This window comes from Haemaphysalis longicornis, unplaced genomic scaffold (assembly GCF_048455015.1).
Source record: "Haemaphysalis longicornis isolate Haplotype H1 unplaced genomic scaffold, Haemaphysalis longicornis Haplotype H1 scaffold_5, whole genome shotgun sequence".
Lineage (NCBI taxonomy): Eukaryota > Metazoa > Arthropoda > Arachnida > Ixodida > Ixodidae > Haemaphysalis > Haemaphysalis longicornis.
Genome location: NW_027526385.1, coordinates 71,512,580 through 71,533,211, shown reverse-complemented (window position 1 = coordinate 71,533,211; position 20,632 = coordinate 71,512,580). Strand labels below are relative to the sequence as shown.

The following is a 20,632-nucleotide window of genomic DNA, read 5'->3' as shown; positions in this document are numbered from 1 at the left end:
GTTTTTTGTTTTCATGTGTTTGTAGGTGCTTTGTGACGTCCACGTGCTTATTGCTGCTAGAGTTGATTAGACTGTCAGCGCTACACATGTAGTTGGGCGTGTAATCGGTATAATTGCTGTGGTCATCATACCACCGCCTCCTGTGCTTGGCGATGACCGTACACTTCGCTTTCGGTTACGGTCATAGAGGCAGGTCATGGGAGGAGGTCAGCAGAAATTCGTTTAACATCGTGCTCCATTAGATAGTCGCTGTAGGGTATGTTATTTAGTATTGCAAAATAAACCAAAGGGAGTTTCAGCAGATTCTTGATCGCCTCTTCCCCAGCGCATAGCCTCCTTTGCCCAGCCATCGCCTTGGCCCAGCACGTAACGAAATCTCGCGCATGGCAGAGCAACGTGCAAATAGGTACCACCGGTAGTAGTACAATCCTCCCTGTTCTGTGGTAGTACGCATCGTTATTTTCACGTCCACGCGGCCCGTTCGTGCGTGTCCGCTCGCAGCCTCCGTTATTGCGTCCGCTCAAAAGTAAGAATTTGCGGTGCATGATTTGAGAGAACTATTTCCAGTGTTTTAACCATTTAGTAGGCACCCTTAGGACCTCTTAGCGGCCATAGACAGCGAGTGTTGTCGAGCCTTCTGGTCCCATGGCTAACGAAGCGGACGGGTAAGCATCCGCGATGTTTGCTTGTTCGAGTGGCCTCACAGCGTGTGCTTCGATCGCAGGCCGGCCGAGCCCACAGCCAAAGGTAGAACGAACGCCCTCGTGGTCAGTTCACGACAGGCAAGTATTTTCTTGTTACGACAGCCGCTACCTTGCCCTCGGAGTTTCGATCACAACATGAAAACTGTTGTGACCGTGATCGGCAAAATGCTGCAGGTTGCTTTAAACTAATATTGAGCGTTGCGCTTGTCGCACCTCGACGTATGCACTGCCACCGTCGCAACTGCAGCGACTGCAGTGTCACAACACTGAAGTCTGAGTTTGTGATTGAGTATACGTCTGTGTTGCGCCGGTTAGATCTGTGACGGTTTACAACTCCGGTGAAATGTGCAGTAAGGTTTGAGTGCGCTCCTTTGCCCCACAGAAAGGCAACCCCCTGCTCAAAAGCCTGCGGAGCGTGCCGTGGGAGTTTGGCGACATTGAGCCCGACTACATTGTGGGCCAGACAACGTGCGCTCTCTACCTCAGGTCAGTTGTTGGTCACTGCCTATAGGCTCCGGACAGAGAAGTTTGCCGCGCGAGCGCAGCGCCAGCCGCGACAGAACGCGCAACTCTGGGTCGGTCCCGCCGCGCCGACCACCTTCAGCGCCAGTGAACGCAACTTGTTATAACATGTGTTATAACTTTATTTGCGCGTATATGTACTACATAGTGCAACAAAGTCATGAAAAATGCTATATAGTTGGGGGTAGCCTCCAAAGAAAACGGGGCTCTGATAAAATGCTGTCGCCTCGCTGCCGAGCCGTAGGCTAACACAACTGGGAAGCATATATGTTCAAGGCTTTGCATTCTCCCGCGGATTCTTATTCTCTCTTCTTTTTTTCGCAGATACCAAGCATGGTTACTGAATCTTGAAAAGCCCACATTAAGCGATCGGATTAGTACATGCTGCCGTGGTGTACGATCAGCTTGTTAGTAGGCTGGTTAGCAGGCGGTCAATACACATAAGTGCGCTTTAAATTTGGTAACAAAGAGGGCCCCCAAACACAGTTATTGCATTGTAGTTTTATCACCCAGCGGTTTTACTCTGCTTCACCTAATATTCGGCGTGCTTATACCGCAGTCTTAAATACTTATAACCACATATGGGGCGCGGAAACTTATAGGCGGTGACGTTTCCAAATGTTTCGCGAGCTTTTGGATAGCATAAAATCATCGTCTCTTCTTGCAATAAGAAACAGTGAAATTGTTGTCTAATCCACTGAAAAGCAAAGAAAAATAGAGCTAAGACGTTCCTCAATAAAAGTTGGAACAATACGTACACAGAAATTTCGCGTTCGGGGAGTAGGAGGAGGAGGACAAACTTTCTTTATCCCATCCGTTGTGATTGCGGTCACTCTGGACCAGTGAGGAGTGTACTCAGGGAACTAAATTTTTATCCCGTGACTTTTGTTGCGAAGGTGGTGACGGCAATAAAAGCGCTACTATTCCTTCCTAACGGAGTTATCCTGCCGAACCCGTTGGCGTGGAGGAAAAAAAAAAAACGAATATGAATATTCCGTAATTTATTCCGATACGCCTATTAGATGTTATGCTTACCCCTTCCCCCATCCCATCCCTGCCCAAAGGAATTTCTTGAGATAGCCTTCTCGTGAAGAGTTTCTTTTTTTCGGGGCGTGTTTACATGTATACGCAACTAGCGTACTGGGCTACAACTGGAAGCCCAAAAGTTTGTCGGGAAAGCGGGCACTGATTAACCTCCGCACTTTCGCTATACCCCAACAAACGTGAATTTCATACTGTTACATGTATGGAGCATCATATTCGGATCAAAGACCTACATGCAACTCCCATGTGGTCCAGTTAGTAGTTCTGCAATCGTATGCAAGCGCACTCACATGGATGTAATAACCTGCGCGGAAACATCGCGCAACGTCCGATTTATTTGCAGACAAAGCCTCCTCTTTTGTGGATTGAACAATCTAAATTACGTTTTCTTTTGAAGCGAAACATGCTGATCTTGATTGATTGTAGGGTTTAACGCGCCGACGCAACGCAGGCGATGAGGCGCGCCGTAGTGAAGGGCTCCGGATTAATTTTGACCAGCTGGGGATTTTTATAGTGCGCCGAAATCTCGTACACACGGGCGTTTTTGCTTTTCGCCTCCATCAGAAAAGCGGCCGCCACGGCCGGGAATCGAACCCGCGACCTCGTGCTCAGCAGCGCAACGCCTTAGCCACTGAGCCACCGCGGCGGGTAAACATGCTGATCTTGAGAACGTTTTGCCCCGCAGGCAGGCTGTACAAGTGTTCTGGCCACTCCTATGCGGCCTTTATATGCCTTCCTATACGCGAGTTCAACCGAAAAAATCCTTCTTCATTCACATGCACTATGTGACAGGATTACTTTACAATCTCTTACTTCGTTTTAATCCCAAACGGGGCGACTAATATGCTTCACCCGCGCTGCAAAAAGATGAGCGCACCCGCGCCAGCAGCATACCGGCTTGCGGTAACCGACCCAGTGTTGCGCATATCTGCCGAAGGGGGCGCTGGGCGTCGCGGGCTCCGTGTCGCCCTCTGGGCGCTGTCCGGCGCCTATACTGAGCTTCCACGAGTGAGCAACTGAGTTCGATGCGGAAGACAATGTCGACATCCCCGTCTTCTCAAAGTGTACAATGCCATCCTAAACCATGCTGATGAAACAAGCTCCTTTGCGAAGTTCGTGATTAAGTATGTGGGAGGGCGTGAAGAGTTGACTGGGGTGGCGAGTGCAAAAAAAGAAAAGTGAATTGCGACAGGCGGTAACATTGCATGCAGCAGCAAACCCGGCTGTCGGCCTAGTCAGTGCTGGTCACAAGGAAACGAAGAGGAGGCCAGAAGCCTTTGTTTCGCAACGTTTTTTTTTCCTGTGTACGTAACGTGTTATGCCAAAATGTCTAGCCTTTAGATGAAAGTTGTGGGCATCCTCCTCACTTGTTTCCTTTCGGCCACAGCAAAAGAAAGGTGTCACTGTGTTTTAGAGACATACTAGTAGTGCTAAAGATGAGAGTGTTTAAAGGGGCCATGCAGACAACATAAAAGTTTGTTTTATTCGAAAGATTCCGTGTTTTATAGTGCCTCCAGTGCTTGTCCGGAAGCAAACAATGCCGTATTCACTGAGAAATTGATCAATTTAGGTTAAAATTCTGAATCTTCTGCCAAAGTGTGTTTTCGCCGCCTACAGACCAACACTTTCTATAACCCCCACCATCTACACCGCATATCTCCGACCACCTACTCCCTAAACTGCACACACTGCAACTCCCCATTGAATACACTCCACTTGGTATGGCAGTGCCCTACTAACCCTTCACCCCCAACCCACCCAACCTACGAGCAGTGGGAGTGCGTTCTGCGCAGTGGCCAGCTGGAGGACCGGCTGCACTGGTCGAACGGGCTTGGTCAGCGGCCGTGGCACATGGCCTACCGGACTAGGATGGCCGCCCTTGCCCGATTTTCAGAAATAAATGTTTACTCTTTCTCTCTCTCTCTCTCACGTGACGTCCGCCATGAAGTCATGAGGGCGGGTACTCAAACAAACTTTCAGTGCGTCATTACGCTCTGCAGCCTTGCTTACAGTCGGTCCTCCCAGATGGCGCTACCATAGTCAGCCGCAGACTGTTGTCTGCTGTTGCTTTGTTTTTGACCATATTTGCACTTGGCTTGTTTTGTTACGGTAGAAAGTAATCACTTCATGAAGCATGGGGTATGTTTGACAAACAGGGTCACGTAAGACAACGTTGCTCGCACCAATCGGCCAGTGTCGGGTAAGACAACTCTAAAGCGGCAGACTGCTGTGCAGCTAAAACAAGCGTAGTGCACCCAGTACCAACAGTAGTGCGCATGGGTACTTCCATCTTTACGTGTATTTTTGTAACTTTCATTGTTTACTCCACTATTCTTACTGCTGTAGAAAGAACGTGCCCTAAATTTAAGCGTAAGTAGCTTGTTCGGCAAGATTATAAGCCCTGCCTAATTTGCGTTTGCTGGCCTCAGCCAATCGCAGAGCTGGCACAAATGACATCATAGGTTGCATGGCCATTCCCTTTTTTTCCTAATTATGTAGCTTATTTGAGCGAAGTTTACATTAACAGCAGTGTCAGTGTAATTCTAAAGAGGCAATGTTTCGAATGAACCAAACTTGTGTTTTTGTCTGCATGACCCCATTAAGGAATTATGCGGAATGCCAGTGTAGCATACTTATTTGCCTTACGCCTTCTCTTAGTTTTGTGCTACGCATGAGCCAACTAGGCAATTGACTCTGAGTTGCCTTTGCAGCCTGCGCTACCACCAGCTGTTCCCAAACTACATTCACGGGCGACTGCGTTCCCTGGGCCGTGCCTTCGACCTCCGCCTCTTACTCGTGCTGGTCGATGTGGTCAGTCTTTTCTTCGGAGCATGTCTTGTTGCTACCTCTGTGTGTCGGTCTTGTTGGTGCCTCTAGTGGTGAAACATTACGACACAGCCTCTTCTGATGCGAGGGTAATGTTGGGCACCGTTCTACAAATTTTTGTGCCATCAGATTCATAGCCATTACGAGCGAACTAGCTCGACAGAGAATCAGTTTGTCGTAGGCATTGTACGTCACGAATGCAGCTACCCCAACATTACTGCATTTGTGACCTACAGGGCAGAACCCTGGCACCTTACGAAGTGCCTTGAAGAAAAACTCAAGTTGGCTGAACGAGCAATAGAAGGAAGGGTAATGGGAGTACCACTTTGGGATGGAAAACCAGCATCTGATATCAGAGAACAATTTTGGGGTGGAAGACATCGTAGCTTGAATTCGGAGGAAATAGGGAACTTGGTATGAGAATAGATAAGAATGGATAATACTTGGATAAGAATGGGGTAGAGTGCATTCGGCCAGCATTCTCAGATAATGAATGGCAGCCTACCATTGTCCCTGAAGAAGAAAGTGTATGACAGCTGCATCTTACCGGTACTCACCTACGAGGCAGAAACTTGGAGGCTCACTCAGAGGGTTCAATTTAAATTAACGACTCAGCGAGCAATGGAAGGGAAGATGATAGGTGTAACATTAAGGGACAAGAAGAGAGCAGAGTGGGTCAGGGAACAAACGCGTGTTAAGGACATATTAGTAGAAATTAAAAAGAAGAAATGAACGTGGGCAGGGCATCTAATGCGAAGGCAAGATAACCGCTGGTCATTAAGGGTAACAGAGTGGATCCCTAGAGAAGGCAAGCGTTGCAGGGGGCGGCAGAAAGTTAGATGGGCAGATGAGATCAAGAAGTTTGCGGGGATAAATTGGTCGCAGTTAGCACAGGACTGGGATAATTGGAGATCCACGGGAGAGGCCTTTGCCCTGCAGTAGGCGTAGATAGGGCGGTTGTGATGATGATGATGATGAGGGGACTTGGGCGGGACATGTTATACAGAGAGTCGACAACTAGTGGAGTAACAAAGTGGCTACTGAGAGAGGGGTCTAAAAGAAGAGGAATACTGTTTAATTAATGGAGGTATGAACTAAGAAAATTCAGAGAATATAGTATGGCATTGTAAAACTGGAATGACTGGAGGAACATGGGGGAGGCCTTCATCCTGCAGTGGACACAAACAGGAGGATGATAAGGGCTAATTTTGCCGAGTGTTGACTCTTTTAAGTGCAGAGCATTTTAGGGGCCTGGCTTGTCGTCTTAGCTCACCCAGGGTCACAATATCTAGCCACCATAGTCGCGGCTTCACGCACACAGACGGAAGCTTTGAAGAGATCACCACTTTCCGTGGTCACCTAGGTCCCCCACGTTACGGAGCTAATGTCTATCCCATTGCGCCACAGGGGCAGGCGTTGGTCATGTGCAAAGTGTTGAGGGTGATCTTTCCGTTGCACCGTTGCCGCGGAGGCTGTTGTTGCTAGGCTACAAATAAGTACACGATAACATAAAATGAGGAAAACATCATGAATTAACACATGAATTAATGAAAACTCAATCGAGTGTCTCTTTATAGGTTTTTTCAGGGGCTGCAGTGCCCCCTCCTGACGACTACTTTCAGTATGAGCAGCAGGTTGTTACTAAAACTAATCAAAAGAGAATGTTCACAGCCCCTCTGGCGAATCACTGCTCCACACTTCGACAGCTTTCACGTTAAGTGGAACTGCTTTAATTTTTGCGGTAGCGGAAGCGTGCGATACTTTGTAATGTACCCGCCGTGGTGGCTCAGTGGCTAAGGCGTTGTGCTGCTGAGCACGAGGATGCGGGTTCGATTCCCGGCCACAGCGGCCGCTTTTCAGATGGAGGCGAAAACAAAAAAAAACGCCCGTGCGTACGAGATTTTGGTGATCGTTAAAGATCCCCAGGTGGTCAATGCAGGCGCCTCATCGCCTGCATTGTGTCGGTGCGTTAAACCCTACACTCAATCAATCAACTTTTTAATGCGCAGGCGGACCCCCACCCGTCCCTGCGTGAGCTGTCCCAAGTGTCGCTGCTTGCCGACTGCACCCTGCTGCTGGCGTGGAGGTGATGACAGCGGCTGGCCCCTTCCTCCATCAGGGCGTATCGTTGGTTCTCGGTCTCATAGCTTCTCGTTCGTTCCTCTCTCTCTCAGCGCCGAAGAAGCTGGCCGCCACTTGGAGACGTACAAGGCTCTCGAGGCCAAGCCTGCCGATGCGCTCATGGAGAAACAGGACGGAGACACTGCGTCCAAGGTGATGATGATTGCTATTGGTTTCCCCTTTGTAGCAGGGTGTTGACATGTCACCTTACCAAAAAAGAAACTAATATACCTATGTTTTACACTCTTCGTTTAATACTAGCGCTGCTCTTAGGGCAGGCACAAAAAAAAACTTATTAGGCACAAAGTACTTTTTTTTTTTTTGTTACAGGTGGTAGCTGTCCTGGGCAATATTCCCCTCTCTGCTTTTCGTCCACCAGCATTCTAACCTTCTTTTCATTGTTGCGCTGCTGAGCACAAGGTCGCGGGTTCGATTCCCTGCCGCGGCGGCCGCTTTTCTGATGGAGGCGAAAAGCAAAAACGCCCGTGTGTACGAGATTTCGGCGCACGATAAAGATCCCCAGGTGGTCAAAATTAATCCGGAGCCCTCCACTACGGCGCGCCTCATCGCCTGCGTTGCGTCTGCGCGTTAAACCCCAAAATCAATCAATCAATCAACCTTCTTTCCGTTGCCTCGACAGACCTGAATTTAACTCCCTCTGTGCTACCCTTAAATCCTAGGGCTTCTGGAAGCCGAATATTTCCCTTTAGATTTGCATGGATACCCTCGCATGAAAGTATAAGATTTTGTTCCCCCCCCCCTCCCCCATTGGCTGTGCACACTTACGGCATCCATGAGTGCTTAAGTGCAGGCAAAGCTTTGCATCTCTAAGCTCTGGATGAGCTTCGCGTTTCCTGCGTCAGGTTACAAACCATCAATGTGTTTGCTTTGTGGTCCTTGGTGTCATCTGTTTGCGTTGCTTGATGCAATGAAGAGTGAACTATCCAAAATTTCCACTTTTCCTTGTTCTGACAGGATGCTCGATGGGAGAACAAAGATACAGGCATTTGTCAGGTTCACACTGAGCAGCCACCATCACTTTGTGATCGCAGCGTTGACTTTAATGTAATCGGCTGCATCTCTTGGAGGTGGTTGCATCACGTACCCTATTTGACTGGCAAAAGCTACGGAAAATTCATAGTGGCAGGTAAAGAGAGAAATTAACTTGTTATGAATAAGTGGCATGCCCCAACATCTGTGAAGCAAGATATATTGTACACTGTAGTACACTGTAGGTAACTGCGCTAACATGAGGTGCTTACCTCAAACAGCTCTTTGCAGCCCATTGTAGTAGAATTCAGAGTGTTGCATTCAACCTATTTGTGATACGAACAAGCCCTTGCCGAGTGTTTGGTTCAATTTCACAGCTCTGGCATTGTGCGCGAATGCCAATAGAGAAATGCGGGTTGTGCGAAAAGTCAGGAGACGTGCAGTCTTTGTCAGAGGTCTCTAGGCCATGTCATGATTTTCTAGGCATCACAGAATTTAAAGCAAGCTTAACATTTAAGTACTACCAATGTATCTTATGCCAGTGAGAGAAAAAAAAAAGCTTTTGTTAGCTTTCTGCGATCAAATATTTCTGTCGCACCTTTGAGTTCTGTGCCGACTTCTTCGTGGCCTGGAAATGCTTGACGTGGCTTAGAAACCTTCAGCAAAGGCTGTACATGGCTGTAGTGGAGCAAGTAATGGCAAAAAAAAAGGGGGGGTTACTGGTCGAATAGTCCTCGTTCAGCTAAGACTGTCTGCTTGTCCCCATTTGAAAATAACGGGCAGCATTTCAGTGAAAGTGCTCACCTCACAGGAAGCTACTTATGCATGTCACAAAGGACTAGTTTGGGCATGGTAAAGTTTTATGCAGGAAGTTTCTACGTGACTTGATTTGAGGGCACTCCATTTGAAGTTATGCTTTGCTTAAAGGAGTACCGACATGAAATTTCAAAGCTGAAATAACTATGTAGAAGGCTATCTTCGTATGTGGTTTGTATTTCTCACGGGAGTACCGTTGTGTACCACACAGGAATTCGTTTTAGCAAGCTGCCGCTTTGTCATGTTATTGCCTAATTATCACCGTAGCCTTACTGTCAGTTTGCGTCACATCTCATGATGGACGAACACATCCCTATTTATAGATGTTGCCTTTGACTCCTCCCCTCCTCAACCAAATGTGGGACAGAATTCCAAGCTTGGCAAATCTGTTTTCGACCGTACTATAGTATTCACACTGGTAGAATAGTGTCTGGATGTATTGCTTTCAGTGTCTATTCTATAGCAGGCCTGTGGTACGGTCGCTCTTCAGTGGGGACACTGGGAAATGCCAGATTAATTGATTGATTTATTGTAGAGTTTAACGCACCGACGCAACGCAGGCGATGAGGCGCGCCGTAGTGGAGGGCTTCGGATTAATTTTGACCACCTGGGGTTCTTTACGTGCGCCGAAATCTCGAGCACACGGGCGTTTTTGCTTTTCAGTTCACCTCCATCAGTTTTGCCACTGATGCCAGCCCTTATCCCTCTGCTTTCCAAATACCCCTGAAGATTTCGTGACAGCTCAAAACTCACTGAGTCAGCACATAGAGAGAGAGAGAAATGCAAACTCGGAACACCTCCATTACTACTTGTGGCACACCATACGGAAAATGTTTGTAGGACGAATGTGTGTCGACGAGAATGAATTCAACTGAAAGCGACTTGCCTTGGTTGCGGCAAAGCATTTAATAAAGCCCAAGCGAAACGTGTTGCTCAAGTGATGCTCACTCTAGTCAGCTTTCTGCAAACAGCATTTGGACAGAGCAGTAAATGTGATTCGGTGCAAATCTCTCTGCAGCTGATCGACGCGCTGTCCTCTGTGCGGTCCTTGACCCGACCTGACGCAGCTTCCCTGCTTGCCTCCTTTGGGGTGAGTGAAAATGCATGCGTCACCCTTTCTCCGAGTTATTGTAGTGACTACTGTGTCATCTGAAGGCACATTGCCATCACCTTGCCTCTGGTCCTGCACACAACAGAGCCTTGAACGCTTGGCCGGAGCCTCTGAGCAAGAGTTGATCCTGCAGCCAGGCCTGGGACCTCACAAGGTAACGAAGGGGCTTGCAGTGCGTTGGCATGCATGGGAACAATGGTCTGGGGCTACCGGCTCTCATGCACCCCGCACACTGCTTGCCATTTGTGTAATGTCCCTAGTCCCCGGACTAGCCTCCCCTTATTCCCTAGGCTTAACACCGATAGCAGGTGTATTGTCCCTGGATGCTGTAATCGCAGTGTCTTCCCCAGGTTCCCTTCTCTTCTTTCCTGAATGGTCCATGGCTGTGACCAGCAGTCAATGTCTCCAATTCCCCAGGTTCAACGCCTGTATGCAGTATATTGTCCCTAAGCCTCACCAGCCTGTGCTTCTCCTTCTTTCTGAGACGTAATGTTGGAAGGTGTGTTGTCCCGAGGTGCTGTAACTACCACTTCTTCCCCAGGTTCCCTTCCCTTCTTCCCCAGTTGTCCTTGTCCCCATAGCTGTGACTAGCCCTTGTATCCCCTCCCTCCCCTTTGCCAGGTTACCTTCCCCTCTTCCCTAGTTGTCCCCGTAATTGCGACTAACCCTTGTTTCCTTCCCTCTATTCCCAAATTTCTCTTTTCTTCCTCCCTAATTCTCCTTGGATTGCAGTGGTCCACTCCTTATTCCCTAGGTTCAGTATCTGGCTCTGTATTGTCTCTAGGGTCTTCCCTATTGCCCCTAGGGTGACTAGCGCTCTTCCTTCTCGTTCTTCTCCAGGCTCGACGTCTATACGAAGTCTTGCAGCAGCCCTTCGTGCGCCCCTAGGCCAGTTCCTGGTAAACCTGCGATGCAGAGGGAACAAGCCCGGTCAGAGGGACATCTCCCCGGCCAGCAACAATGGTGGCAGCCTCTCACCGTGTGGCACTGGGGAGCCAAGTCTGCCCAGGCAGGCCGCGCAACTGTTGTCGGCGCCACTCCGAGACCCGCCTCCCAGAGGATCTGAGCCAGCTCGGCGTCATGTCCCTGTGTTGCGCAATAAGGCACGCTCAAGAATACTCGCGAGCTGTGATGGACAAACACAGGGAGAAAGTTGGGGGCACTGTGGTTGGTTTGCAGCTGTGTTTCGCTCAGTGGCGTACGCAGGATTTCATTTAGGGCTTCCCCAAAAGGGGAGAGCGCGAAAGGAGAAAATCTGTCAAAACAACAACAATAGCAAATAAAAATCCACAGCTACAAAGACCTCGAGATGACGTCATACTCCAGAATCGCTCATCTTTGTGGTAAGAACATACATCAAAGCCACATGTGGTTGGTGCACAAAAACAATTATCGGTAGTTATTATTTGTCGACAGACAGAGTTAATTCCGTCTTTCGTTCTCCTCTTGACATTGGAATTTTTTTTTTTTTTTTGAGGGGAGGGAAAGGGGGGGGGGGCAACATTACAAAGAGTAATGTTGCCAAGAGCCCTGACCACCGTATCCTTTCGAGCTACGCTATGGCAACACTTTAAACTGTACTTACTAACCTAAGTGAATGTTTAAATAAATACCTGCCCTGTGACGACGGCAGAGCAGCGCTTTGTGTTGTTCTTTTTACTCCAATCAGAGGTAGGAGGGGAGTTGCGTTGTCGAACACTTGCAGTACCATTAGCCGTGTTAGCGCAACGAATGCAACATGGCAGTTCTTGTTCCAGTTGTTCGGTCTCGATTCAAGACACTGAGAGGTTACAGGGCTCAGCACCTGCCGCCTTGTTTGTGCCATTGCGGCGCTATTCGTGCTTCATTACCGCGTTTCCGTCTTCTAAATTCGGTGGCTCGTAAGCGCACGCGAAGTTGAGGCCTCTAGCCTCTGTGAAGATGCAGTTGCAAGGACTCAAACAAAAATAACATGCACTTTGCAGTGCACAGCGACTCAATGTTGCCAAATCATCTTTGTGAATGCTGTGCCTAATCCTCTTGTAGTTTTCTTGCTTTCTGAAAAACTATCAGCTGCATTCACCTTCTCGTGCTTAAAGTTCCATAAAATGGTATTAAGAGTGTATACACACATAAATTTGCACTTTCACACATCTATCTCAGTAAACGGAACTCCTGTTAAACGGAATTAATTTTTTTGCTCCCTTGAAGTTCCATTTATCGAGAGTCTACTGTACGTTCAAATTTATTTAGACTTTTATATTTGATTTTTTGACAGCCTTTGTAAAAAAATCTGCTGGAGTGATGCAGCGGAACAAGGTACCAATGAACTGTGCACAAATCAGGGAGTGCAACAAGACTAACAGTATCACTCTATCTGGTCTGTAGCAGAAGTTACGACCGTTTTAAGTTTGGGCTTGGAAAGTGGGAACCAAAAAAACTGGTTTTGCCATAAAACAAAATTTCACCATCTTCCCGTAGGGGAACCCTGAGTAGTAGGCGAAGCAGCCATGGGGTCGACTCAAGTTCCCATTAGTTTTCAGTTCGATCGCGGCGTTGCGGGAGGAGAATGAGGGGAGTGGAGCACGTGCGCGCGTCATTTATACCGCAGAGCTGAAGTGGCGCCCCCAGTAGAGTATGCAGCGGCTACTGTCACGTCTCTAACCCTAAGCTGCTTCGCATTATTGCGCGCGGAGCCGCAGGTGTTGCCATTCGTTGCGCAATCCCGGAGAGAAGAGGAGTGTCGGAGAGTAGAGGAGGAATGTCTCACAAACTACTCAGGGTTCCCCTACGGGAAGGTGACGACGGTGGTTGAACGTGAAGCTATCTCGTGATGGATTCTTTGGTTGGCCAATCCCTAGGGGCATCCTGCCACAATCATCATCAGCGGTGCCTGGCCAGGCATGCGCAGTGGGTGTGTGGACGGCGGACAACAACGACAAGGGAGGTAGGGACACAGCCCCGAGCATGAGATGCTTCGCACCTAAAACACGAAATCTTTCGAATAAACAAAACGGATTTTGCCCGCACGGCCCCTTCAAAGCTCTCACGATTGAAACCAACACAGAAAGTGGCAGGTGAGGAGGCATGCCTGCGCGGTGGTCTCCCCCGAGTGATGCCGGCTGTGGGCCAAGTGCCACCGCTGCTGCCACTGGGGCTGCCCTAGAGCTGGCCACACGAGCAGGGCATCTTCGTGGCACACGGTGGGGACGGCCAACTCCATGGCGTAGCGACACCGCTCGGGCTCACTCACCGACACCAGGGACGGCTGTGGAGCACACGTCAGCCGCACCTGCACCCAGTGCAACGCACTTTCAGATACTCTGACGTTGAAGTCACAGTCAAAGTCAGGTTTATGTCAACAATAATTATGCTAAGGACACAGGCAAAAAATTAAAGCCGTTCCACTCAATGTGAAAGCTGTCGGAAGTGCAGAGCAGTGACTCGCCATAATGGAGTGTAGCGCCATTATCCGCTCACTGCTACCACCCAATGCAATTCAAATTTCCCGCCTCCGAAGTGCTCGCGCGCCCCCAGCCTGAAATTGCGCCAGCGGGAGTTCGGTTCTTTTTGTGCTTGCTTTTCCTCTTGCACGTGCTGGCATTGCACTGCCACTTTTTTTCGCTCACTACCGTTAAAACCAACCCAACGAGCGTTCCCAACTAAATGAACGCGGGTGCTGCCGGTTAATTACGTATATGTGGCCTCAAATGTACCTGCAGTTTTCTTTGCACTAAACAATGGGGAGATGTATGACAAGCGCCAGCGGTTCACAAATTTCGAACACTTATGACTATATAAACCGGTACATAAACTATATAAACCACTTGGCTTTCGAAGCCTCTGAGTTACGCCGCGACAACAGCCGCTACAACGGAACGCTGTGGGGCTATACTTGGGTCCAGTGAGCAAGCTACGACGACAAGGCCTGTGCCCCATATACAGTTCAACCAGCAGTTGCAATGTAGGAAAACAATTTGTTGGTGGACTAATTCGAAGAAGATAAAAGGAAACATTTTTTATAGAAAAGCAGTTTTCTGGCACACTTAGCCGTAATTATACATTGCACTAAACAAGCATACTTACATTCGAGCAAAAACAGTCAGTAGCACGGCAACGCAAACACAAACATAAAAATTCTAAATGTCTCTTGTAATAATAATGAACAGGACTACACAGTCGATCCTGGATATATCGAACTCTAAGGGGATCGCAAAATAGTTCGATATATCGATAATTCGACATATAAAATATTTTCTTTTGCATAGGATTTCCAAGGGGTTGTTTGGACTGCTCGATAAATGCAATAATTCGATATATCTGGGTTCAATATATATGCGGGATCGACCGTATAATGAATTGGGATTGTCAAGCAGGTATGGAATTAGGGCGGACTTTGTGTTAAAGACAAAATACAAGTTTGGTTCGTTAGAAAGACTGCCTCGTACCGATAACAATGGTACCAATTTTGTCGCAAACTTCAAACAAATAGAGATATTGAGAAAAACATATGCAGCAGTGGCGACTCCATAGCCATTTTCTGGCCACATCTTTATGACATCATAGAACCTTGTTTGTGTGATTGGAGGCCGCCTGTCTAAGCCACCACCAAGTGGGGCGCCTAGTTCTGTTCGGTCACGTCACTTGAATGCTTAGGCAGTTAAGACACTGATAACTTAAATGTTGTTTTCTACTGATAACCCTTAATACATCATTCCTGCCCTTATTGCATCACTGAAGCATAAAATTCGAGTTCTTCAATATTTCTTGCTCTTTTTCGGTTAAGACGACGTTTTTCGAGGCAGGAATGGATCTCAGTGAGTTACCAAAGCCAATATCTTTCAAACTGAACAGGCTTGTGCTTTGTCCTCATGGCCCATTTAAAAGCATTTTGATTCTAGTTAGAAGTTGCTTCAAAGAAGGTGGGAATACCTCGACTGAGCGGTTGAGTGAACCACAGCTGTCCCCGTGGGTGTAGTGCATGGCTGTCAGGCTGCCGTTGGCTGCAGACCAGCCCTGCCAGACACTGCGAAAGGAAGTGTAAAGAGGCCTTTGCCATCTGATAGACATCTAATAGACATCTGCAGAGTGCTCATGTCTGAGGTCTCCGTAAAGCAGTGCACAGAATGCCCGATCACCTTTGCCATGCTCTGGTTAAAGCTACTCCAACACATGTTAAGTACGCGGTGTTGTACTTTCCTTTGCTAGCAATTCCTTCATGGCCAAGGAATTGCACTAAGTACACTTCAGGTAGGTTTCAGGTGAAGGTGTGTTCAGACAGCCACAAGACCAAGGAGTTGCGCAACAGTGCACCAACTGCCAAGAACTTGTTAAGGTCTAGGTATAAAAGGCAACTGTTGGCCACTGCTGACGCTTGCGGCGACAAGCTGCCCCAAGCAAACAGCTGTCAGAAGTCATAAATCTGGGATATTTTAGAAACTTAAAAGTATTTCTTTTGAGCACCTGCAGTTTGGGCAAGAGGAGCTAGCAACACGGCTTGCGTCAATAAATTTTTTTTCTGAAGTGAACTAATTATAAGGCACGCAGATACAAAAACAATGGCAAAAAAGGAATCTCCACATAGCAGTGTTGCGGAGTTACCACTCCAGAATTGGAATGATTCCGGATTCATTCCACCTTTTCGAGATGCCGGAATGGAATGGGAATTGAATGAGGACAACGCTTGGAGGAATGGAATGGGAATAGAATTAAGCGTCTTTTGCCAGGAATGGAATGGGAATGGAATGAGTATTTTTGACGACAGTGTCACCATGGCTGGTGCCTTCCGGCTACTTGATTAGTATGTGGCGACGACTGCGTCGGTACATCTCAAAGGGGTCAGCGGTGACAAAAACGAGAACGCATACCCGACATCTCGAGTAACTGAATCCGCGCAACCTGCCGCTGTGTGTGTGAAAGTAAGCTTCGAGCGGCGCAAGCACGTCTGGCCGGTGGCGCCGTTAGGTCGACTCTTCGTGCTTCGGCAGGCTGTTTGAGGCATAGCTTTCTCTATACAACTGCCCGTGGCGCCGATGGCAGACCGGCGTCTCTCTCAGTGGCAGGCGCCGTGTGACCAGGCCAGCAGGCGGGGAATAGCATTGACAAGCAGAGACGGGGGGGAGGGGGAGGGGGATACGAACTTCGTGCCTCCGAAGCAGCGGTGTTGATGCTGCGAAATCTTGAAGATAACAATGTAAAGCGTTTTCGCATAAAACATGAACCAACGAGTCTACTTTGCGTTCTCCTACCACCCTCCGTACCAGGAGCGCAAGGAATAGCCTTGTAGCTTGCAAGCCGACCTGGTAGGCATCTCGCGGGAATACGACGTCGACATGTCGACCGTCTGACCGAGTGTTTCAGTGAGTGCCCGGGGCTCTAGCAAATTAAAACCAAGGCAACAAAAGAAAATAGCGGGTGAGGGCCCTGTGTTCACGGCACCCGCCATAAGCCTGAGAAGCGAGCTTCGAATATGTTACTGAGCTTTGTACCTCCACGCTCCGCTACGGCTGCTATACGGTAGTGGGCAGCTGGGATATACGATTACACTAGATATTATATAAACAATGCAGAACACACACCTGCCGAAAGGCGTTTGTTTCTAATAGTTGTGGTGAAAATGGCGCCTTTTGTTTGCGAGTGCTTTGACAGCTCTCAGCAGTGCGACACCGTGCTTTGCTTCGATCCCAATGTGCAGCCCTCTCCTCCTGTTGGGCCAGTCTTGTTCGTGGTTTGGTTGCTTTGCTTCTATTCATGCGGCCTCTGCGCCTGGGTACAAACGTACCTAATTACTGAAGCCTTGTTCTCGGCTCGAAAGTTGAAACGTCGCCACAATTCAGGTAGGAAGGCGTCATTTAACAATTTTGATCAGGTCCTTGGACATATAGGTTGCTCGTTCGTGGAAACAAACTGCCTTTCCATACATCTTTATTTTGCTATGGCTCCCGTCACGATATGGGTCTGTCACTTTAAATTAGGTGGTCATAAATAATGTTCTGTATTGAACAGATTGTGCCGAGGTAAGGCCAGGGCAACAAACAAGCGAAATAGAGGTCAACGTGGAAGCGGTGGCGACTTTCCTACGGTGAATGCAAGAAGTGTTAACGGTGTTCCTTGCCGCCGCCCTTCCATCTCTCGCGTTGGTACAGTAGCATTAGCGCTCAATCCTGTAAATTCACTTGAAATCATTCAAGTAAGCATTTGGAATGCATGTAAGTACATGTGAATGAGCTCCGCGCGACATGCCTGTGAGTTATCCACAGCATACTAATTACGCTGGTATGAGGGTGCGCAAAGCAGACAGCAAGGTAGCACGCCACAGACTGTGCAACAAAACGGAAAAAACTTTCCTTTTTAGAACGAAAGATTTTTAGTGTTACTATCGCATTCTATCAGAAAATATAATATTCCCCCTTAGACCGGTTGCTCTACCGAAAAGCGCAAATTAAATCTCCCTTTCTCTCTCTCTCTCGCTAAACTGGGCTACCATTGGGTTAAAACACTTACTTGAAAGTCACATAAACGAAAGGTTATAAATAAGATTACACACGCGTCGATCATGAAGGAGTACAACAATATACCTTTACTCAAACCACGTAACGGTGTTGCGTGTAGTTGCGTGTACTTAGTCCGCGAAAAATCGCCGAATGGGTTCGTTCTTCGCGTGTGGTTTGGATGTTTAAATGTTTGAAGATGGGTCTAGACGCACTTTCAGCGAAAGTGTGACACAATTGTAGCTTTCACGCTTCTCTCTACTTTCGTAAGGAAGGCGCGGTAATTTTTTGCATGAGGTAGTTGTTCTGCAAGAGATATGTACCCAATTTTCTGCCACCTGGCAACTTTGCTGACAAGTGACACATTTTTCACCATACTTTTGCAGTTTTCGACGCGTATGATAACGTCAGATTCATGTTGCGTTCCTCGGTAACTCGATAGAGCACCTGAGGCAGTTCTTACGTAGAGGAATTAAAGGAATGGAATTGATCTTTCCGTCAATTCCTGGAGTGGGAATGGGCTAACTTCTTTCATTCCGAGGAATTGTAAAGAATGGAATCACGACAAGTTCTAATTCCTCGGAATGGAATGGGGATACCCATTCCGCAACACTGCCACATAGACATATGGTCTACCTCGCTATTGTTTGCTCGGAAATGCCCGATATTTACTTGGATCCTGCTTTGTGTTAAATTTTCCACTCTCTTTGCACCTTTTTTTTTTTTTTTTTCAGAAACGCGGGCGAAATAAATTGCGAATAAATTAACCCAGCCGACAAAATTCATCTGAGGACCAATTGGACCTCCAATGGTTTTTTCGGCTAGGGAACTCATATGTGCGTTTGAGTTCGAGGAACCCTAACATTACTTATTACTAAAATCTTTTTTTTAATGTTCGCTCAAGTGAGGAATTCGCTGTAGCTTAACTTCAGCTGTTGGAAAGTGGCGATAGTGCATGCAAAAGCTTTCGCAACAACACTGCAGGCGTGCAAGTGCAGGCAACCGTATAGCCTACCCGAGCACACCGTTGTAAGCGTTCCAGCGGGCGCTCTCCTCGGCCTGAGTAACGTTGTCGAAGGGGCACAGGGTGTAGCGGTACCTGCGGAGCAGCCCTGAATCAATGAAACTCCCACGACAGCCAATTAAATTAACCGATCTAACTATTAGCTGTGTACCCTGCGGTTGATTGGCTGAAGCAGCGCCCCAAAAGCGGCCTCAAGTGCTCCGGTCCCTTGAAAGGCCGTGGCGGCGTGCGGACCACCGTCGTCTGCTGATGCTGCAACGGACCAGCAGGCGGTAGCCCGGAGTTGTGTCCGGCCGCCTGCTTCACTAGCCGCATCGGCACAGATTCGCCGGGGACGGCTGCGAAGGCAACAGTTGTAGGCACAGCCCGTCGCCTCTCAAAGGGGCCATATTTACCCAATGCTAGAAGAAAAATGGACGAAATGACGGCGGTGCGGTCGCTTGCAAGGCGTCGCACGTGCCGATCGCGTGTGTCGTCTGCTTGCTTCATCGCGCACGGAACGACCCGATCGCAGGAGGCCGAGGCTCTAAAGTTCGTAGCACGCCACTTCGTGTAGCACACAGCCGGCAAGAGGAGTCTACCGACGTTATCGTGCTGTTATCGAGGCCCATCGCGTTGCGCAAACGCGAGTCACACCCTCGGTAGCGTCGCTCAGCTGGGATTTGTCACGCAGCGCGGCTGGCGCCATTTTGTCTCATTTGAAAACACAACAATGGCGCTGCGGTCGGCAGCGATGTGCGGAAAGTAGCGCTCGTAAATTCCGCGGTAACTGCATCGAGTTTCATACTATGAAACTTCATGGGGTAGCTGTAATCCAGTTTGTTGAGACGCAGTAAAATAATTTGCTTAGAACTGCTGCGAGAATGTTGGCGTATGCCTGCCAGAGAACGAAAACTGGCACATCGAAAGTTACGAGCATAGAATTTCTTACAGGTTACGAGCTCAGGATCGGCGCGAATGCGGCATCCATAGAGTTTCTGCCGGCATCTGCTCCACACGGACCTTGCAACCTTTCTCAGTTGCAGTAATGAACCTTTTCATAGGGAGCAGACTTGTTTTCTGTACTGGGCGGGTAGCCTTGGGCCCTGGTTTGTCTTTAGAGAGTCGAGGTTGGCCTCCTGCTGCTCCTAGGGCCCATAGAGTTTCATAAAAATTGTAGGAAACTCTATGCTAGGGCCGTGGCCTCCATGCCCACAGTCCATGCCTAGGGCTCCTGCACTGGAGTTCTGGCGACATGCAGCACCCCCTCGTGTCGTACGCGTCTGCGTAGCTCAAAAGCAAACGACCACAAATGACCCTCACCGTCCTCCATGTGTTTTCAATTACAAGACAAAGCGAAAGTTGGTTGCACTTAATTTAGTCGCGTTGCGGTGCGTTCACATGACTGCATACTGAATAAAATAGTCCTGCCTGCGGAGGACAGAGAAAGTGCCATCAAACACTGCCATCTATGCGCTCTCCTGACCAAGCATATATATAGTATATGTACACTTATATAAGCAGCTGTTTATATGTACATGTAGCAGTACATGCGAATGGCATCAACAGCACAGCTAGAAATAGACACATTATGTAGACATGGCAAAGTGCGTTTGTGTGAGACAGCAGACCAAACGCAACAGCACACTGCCGGTGGCTACCTATGTGTTGCTGCCATATTGTGGGCAACTTTATCTATTTTATCAACGTAAAAGTGCTCAAATGCAGACAAAAGCACCGATTCACTTTAAAGGCCGCCACGTTTTAACACAAGGCCTGGATGCTGTTGGCACACTGGAGTGCACTACAAACTGACAAACCGAGAGTTGTTGTTGACATTGAAACAAAGACTACAATGTGCGCAAAGGCAACAGAGCATGAACCGGAACCCTGAAACTGAACTAGTTTCTCAGTATGTGGTAAACTGGAATGTCTACAGCAGTACCACATATTATTGACCAAGAGAAACTTTGTATGCAACACGGTGCCTATGAAATTCCTGCAAGTGCAGTGTCGCCCCCTAATT

At 48.3% G+C, this 20,632-nt stretch overlaps 2 protein-coding genes across 2 annotated transcripts; one reads left to right on the top strand and one right to left on the bottom strand.

Annotated features, from left to right (window-relative positions):
- The first annotated feature begins 449 nt into the window (after positions 1-449).
- Positions 450-11,777, top strand: Ercc1 (DNA excision repair protein Ercc1). The gene is made up of 9 exons (XM_077670694.1): positions 450-665; positions 725-782; positions 1,087-1,190; positions 4,982-5,081; positions 7,106-7,182; positions 7,271-7,370; positions 10,042-10,113; positions 10,220-10,288; positions 10,975-11,777. The coding sequence occupies exons 1-9, from the start codon at positions 646-648 to the stop codon at positions 11,020-11,022; spliced, it is 648 nt and encodes a 215-aa protein (XP_077526820.1). The 5' UTR covers positions 450-645; the 3' UTR covers positions 11,023-11,777.
- Positions 9,911-19,338, bottom strand: LOC144138421 (N-acetylglucosamine-1-phosphotransferase subunit gamma-like). Its single transcript, XM_077670693.1, has 7 exons — positions 19,023-19,338; positions 18,779-18,965; positions 18,619-18,702; positions 15,046-15,139; positions 13,205-13,405; positions 11,113-11,220; positions 9,911-11,039 (listed from the first exon to the last, which is right to left on the bottom strand). Exons 1-7 carry the CDS (start codon positions 19,114-19,116, stop codon positions 11,019-11,021), a joined length of 789 nt encoding a protein of 262 aa, XP_077526819.1. The 5' UTR covers positions 19,117-19,338; the 3' UTR covers positions 9,911-11,018.
- Between the last annotated feature and the right edge of the window lie 1,294 nt (positions 19,339-20,632).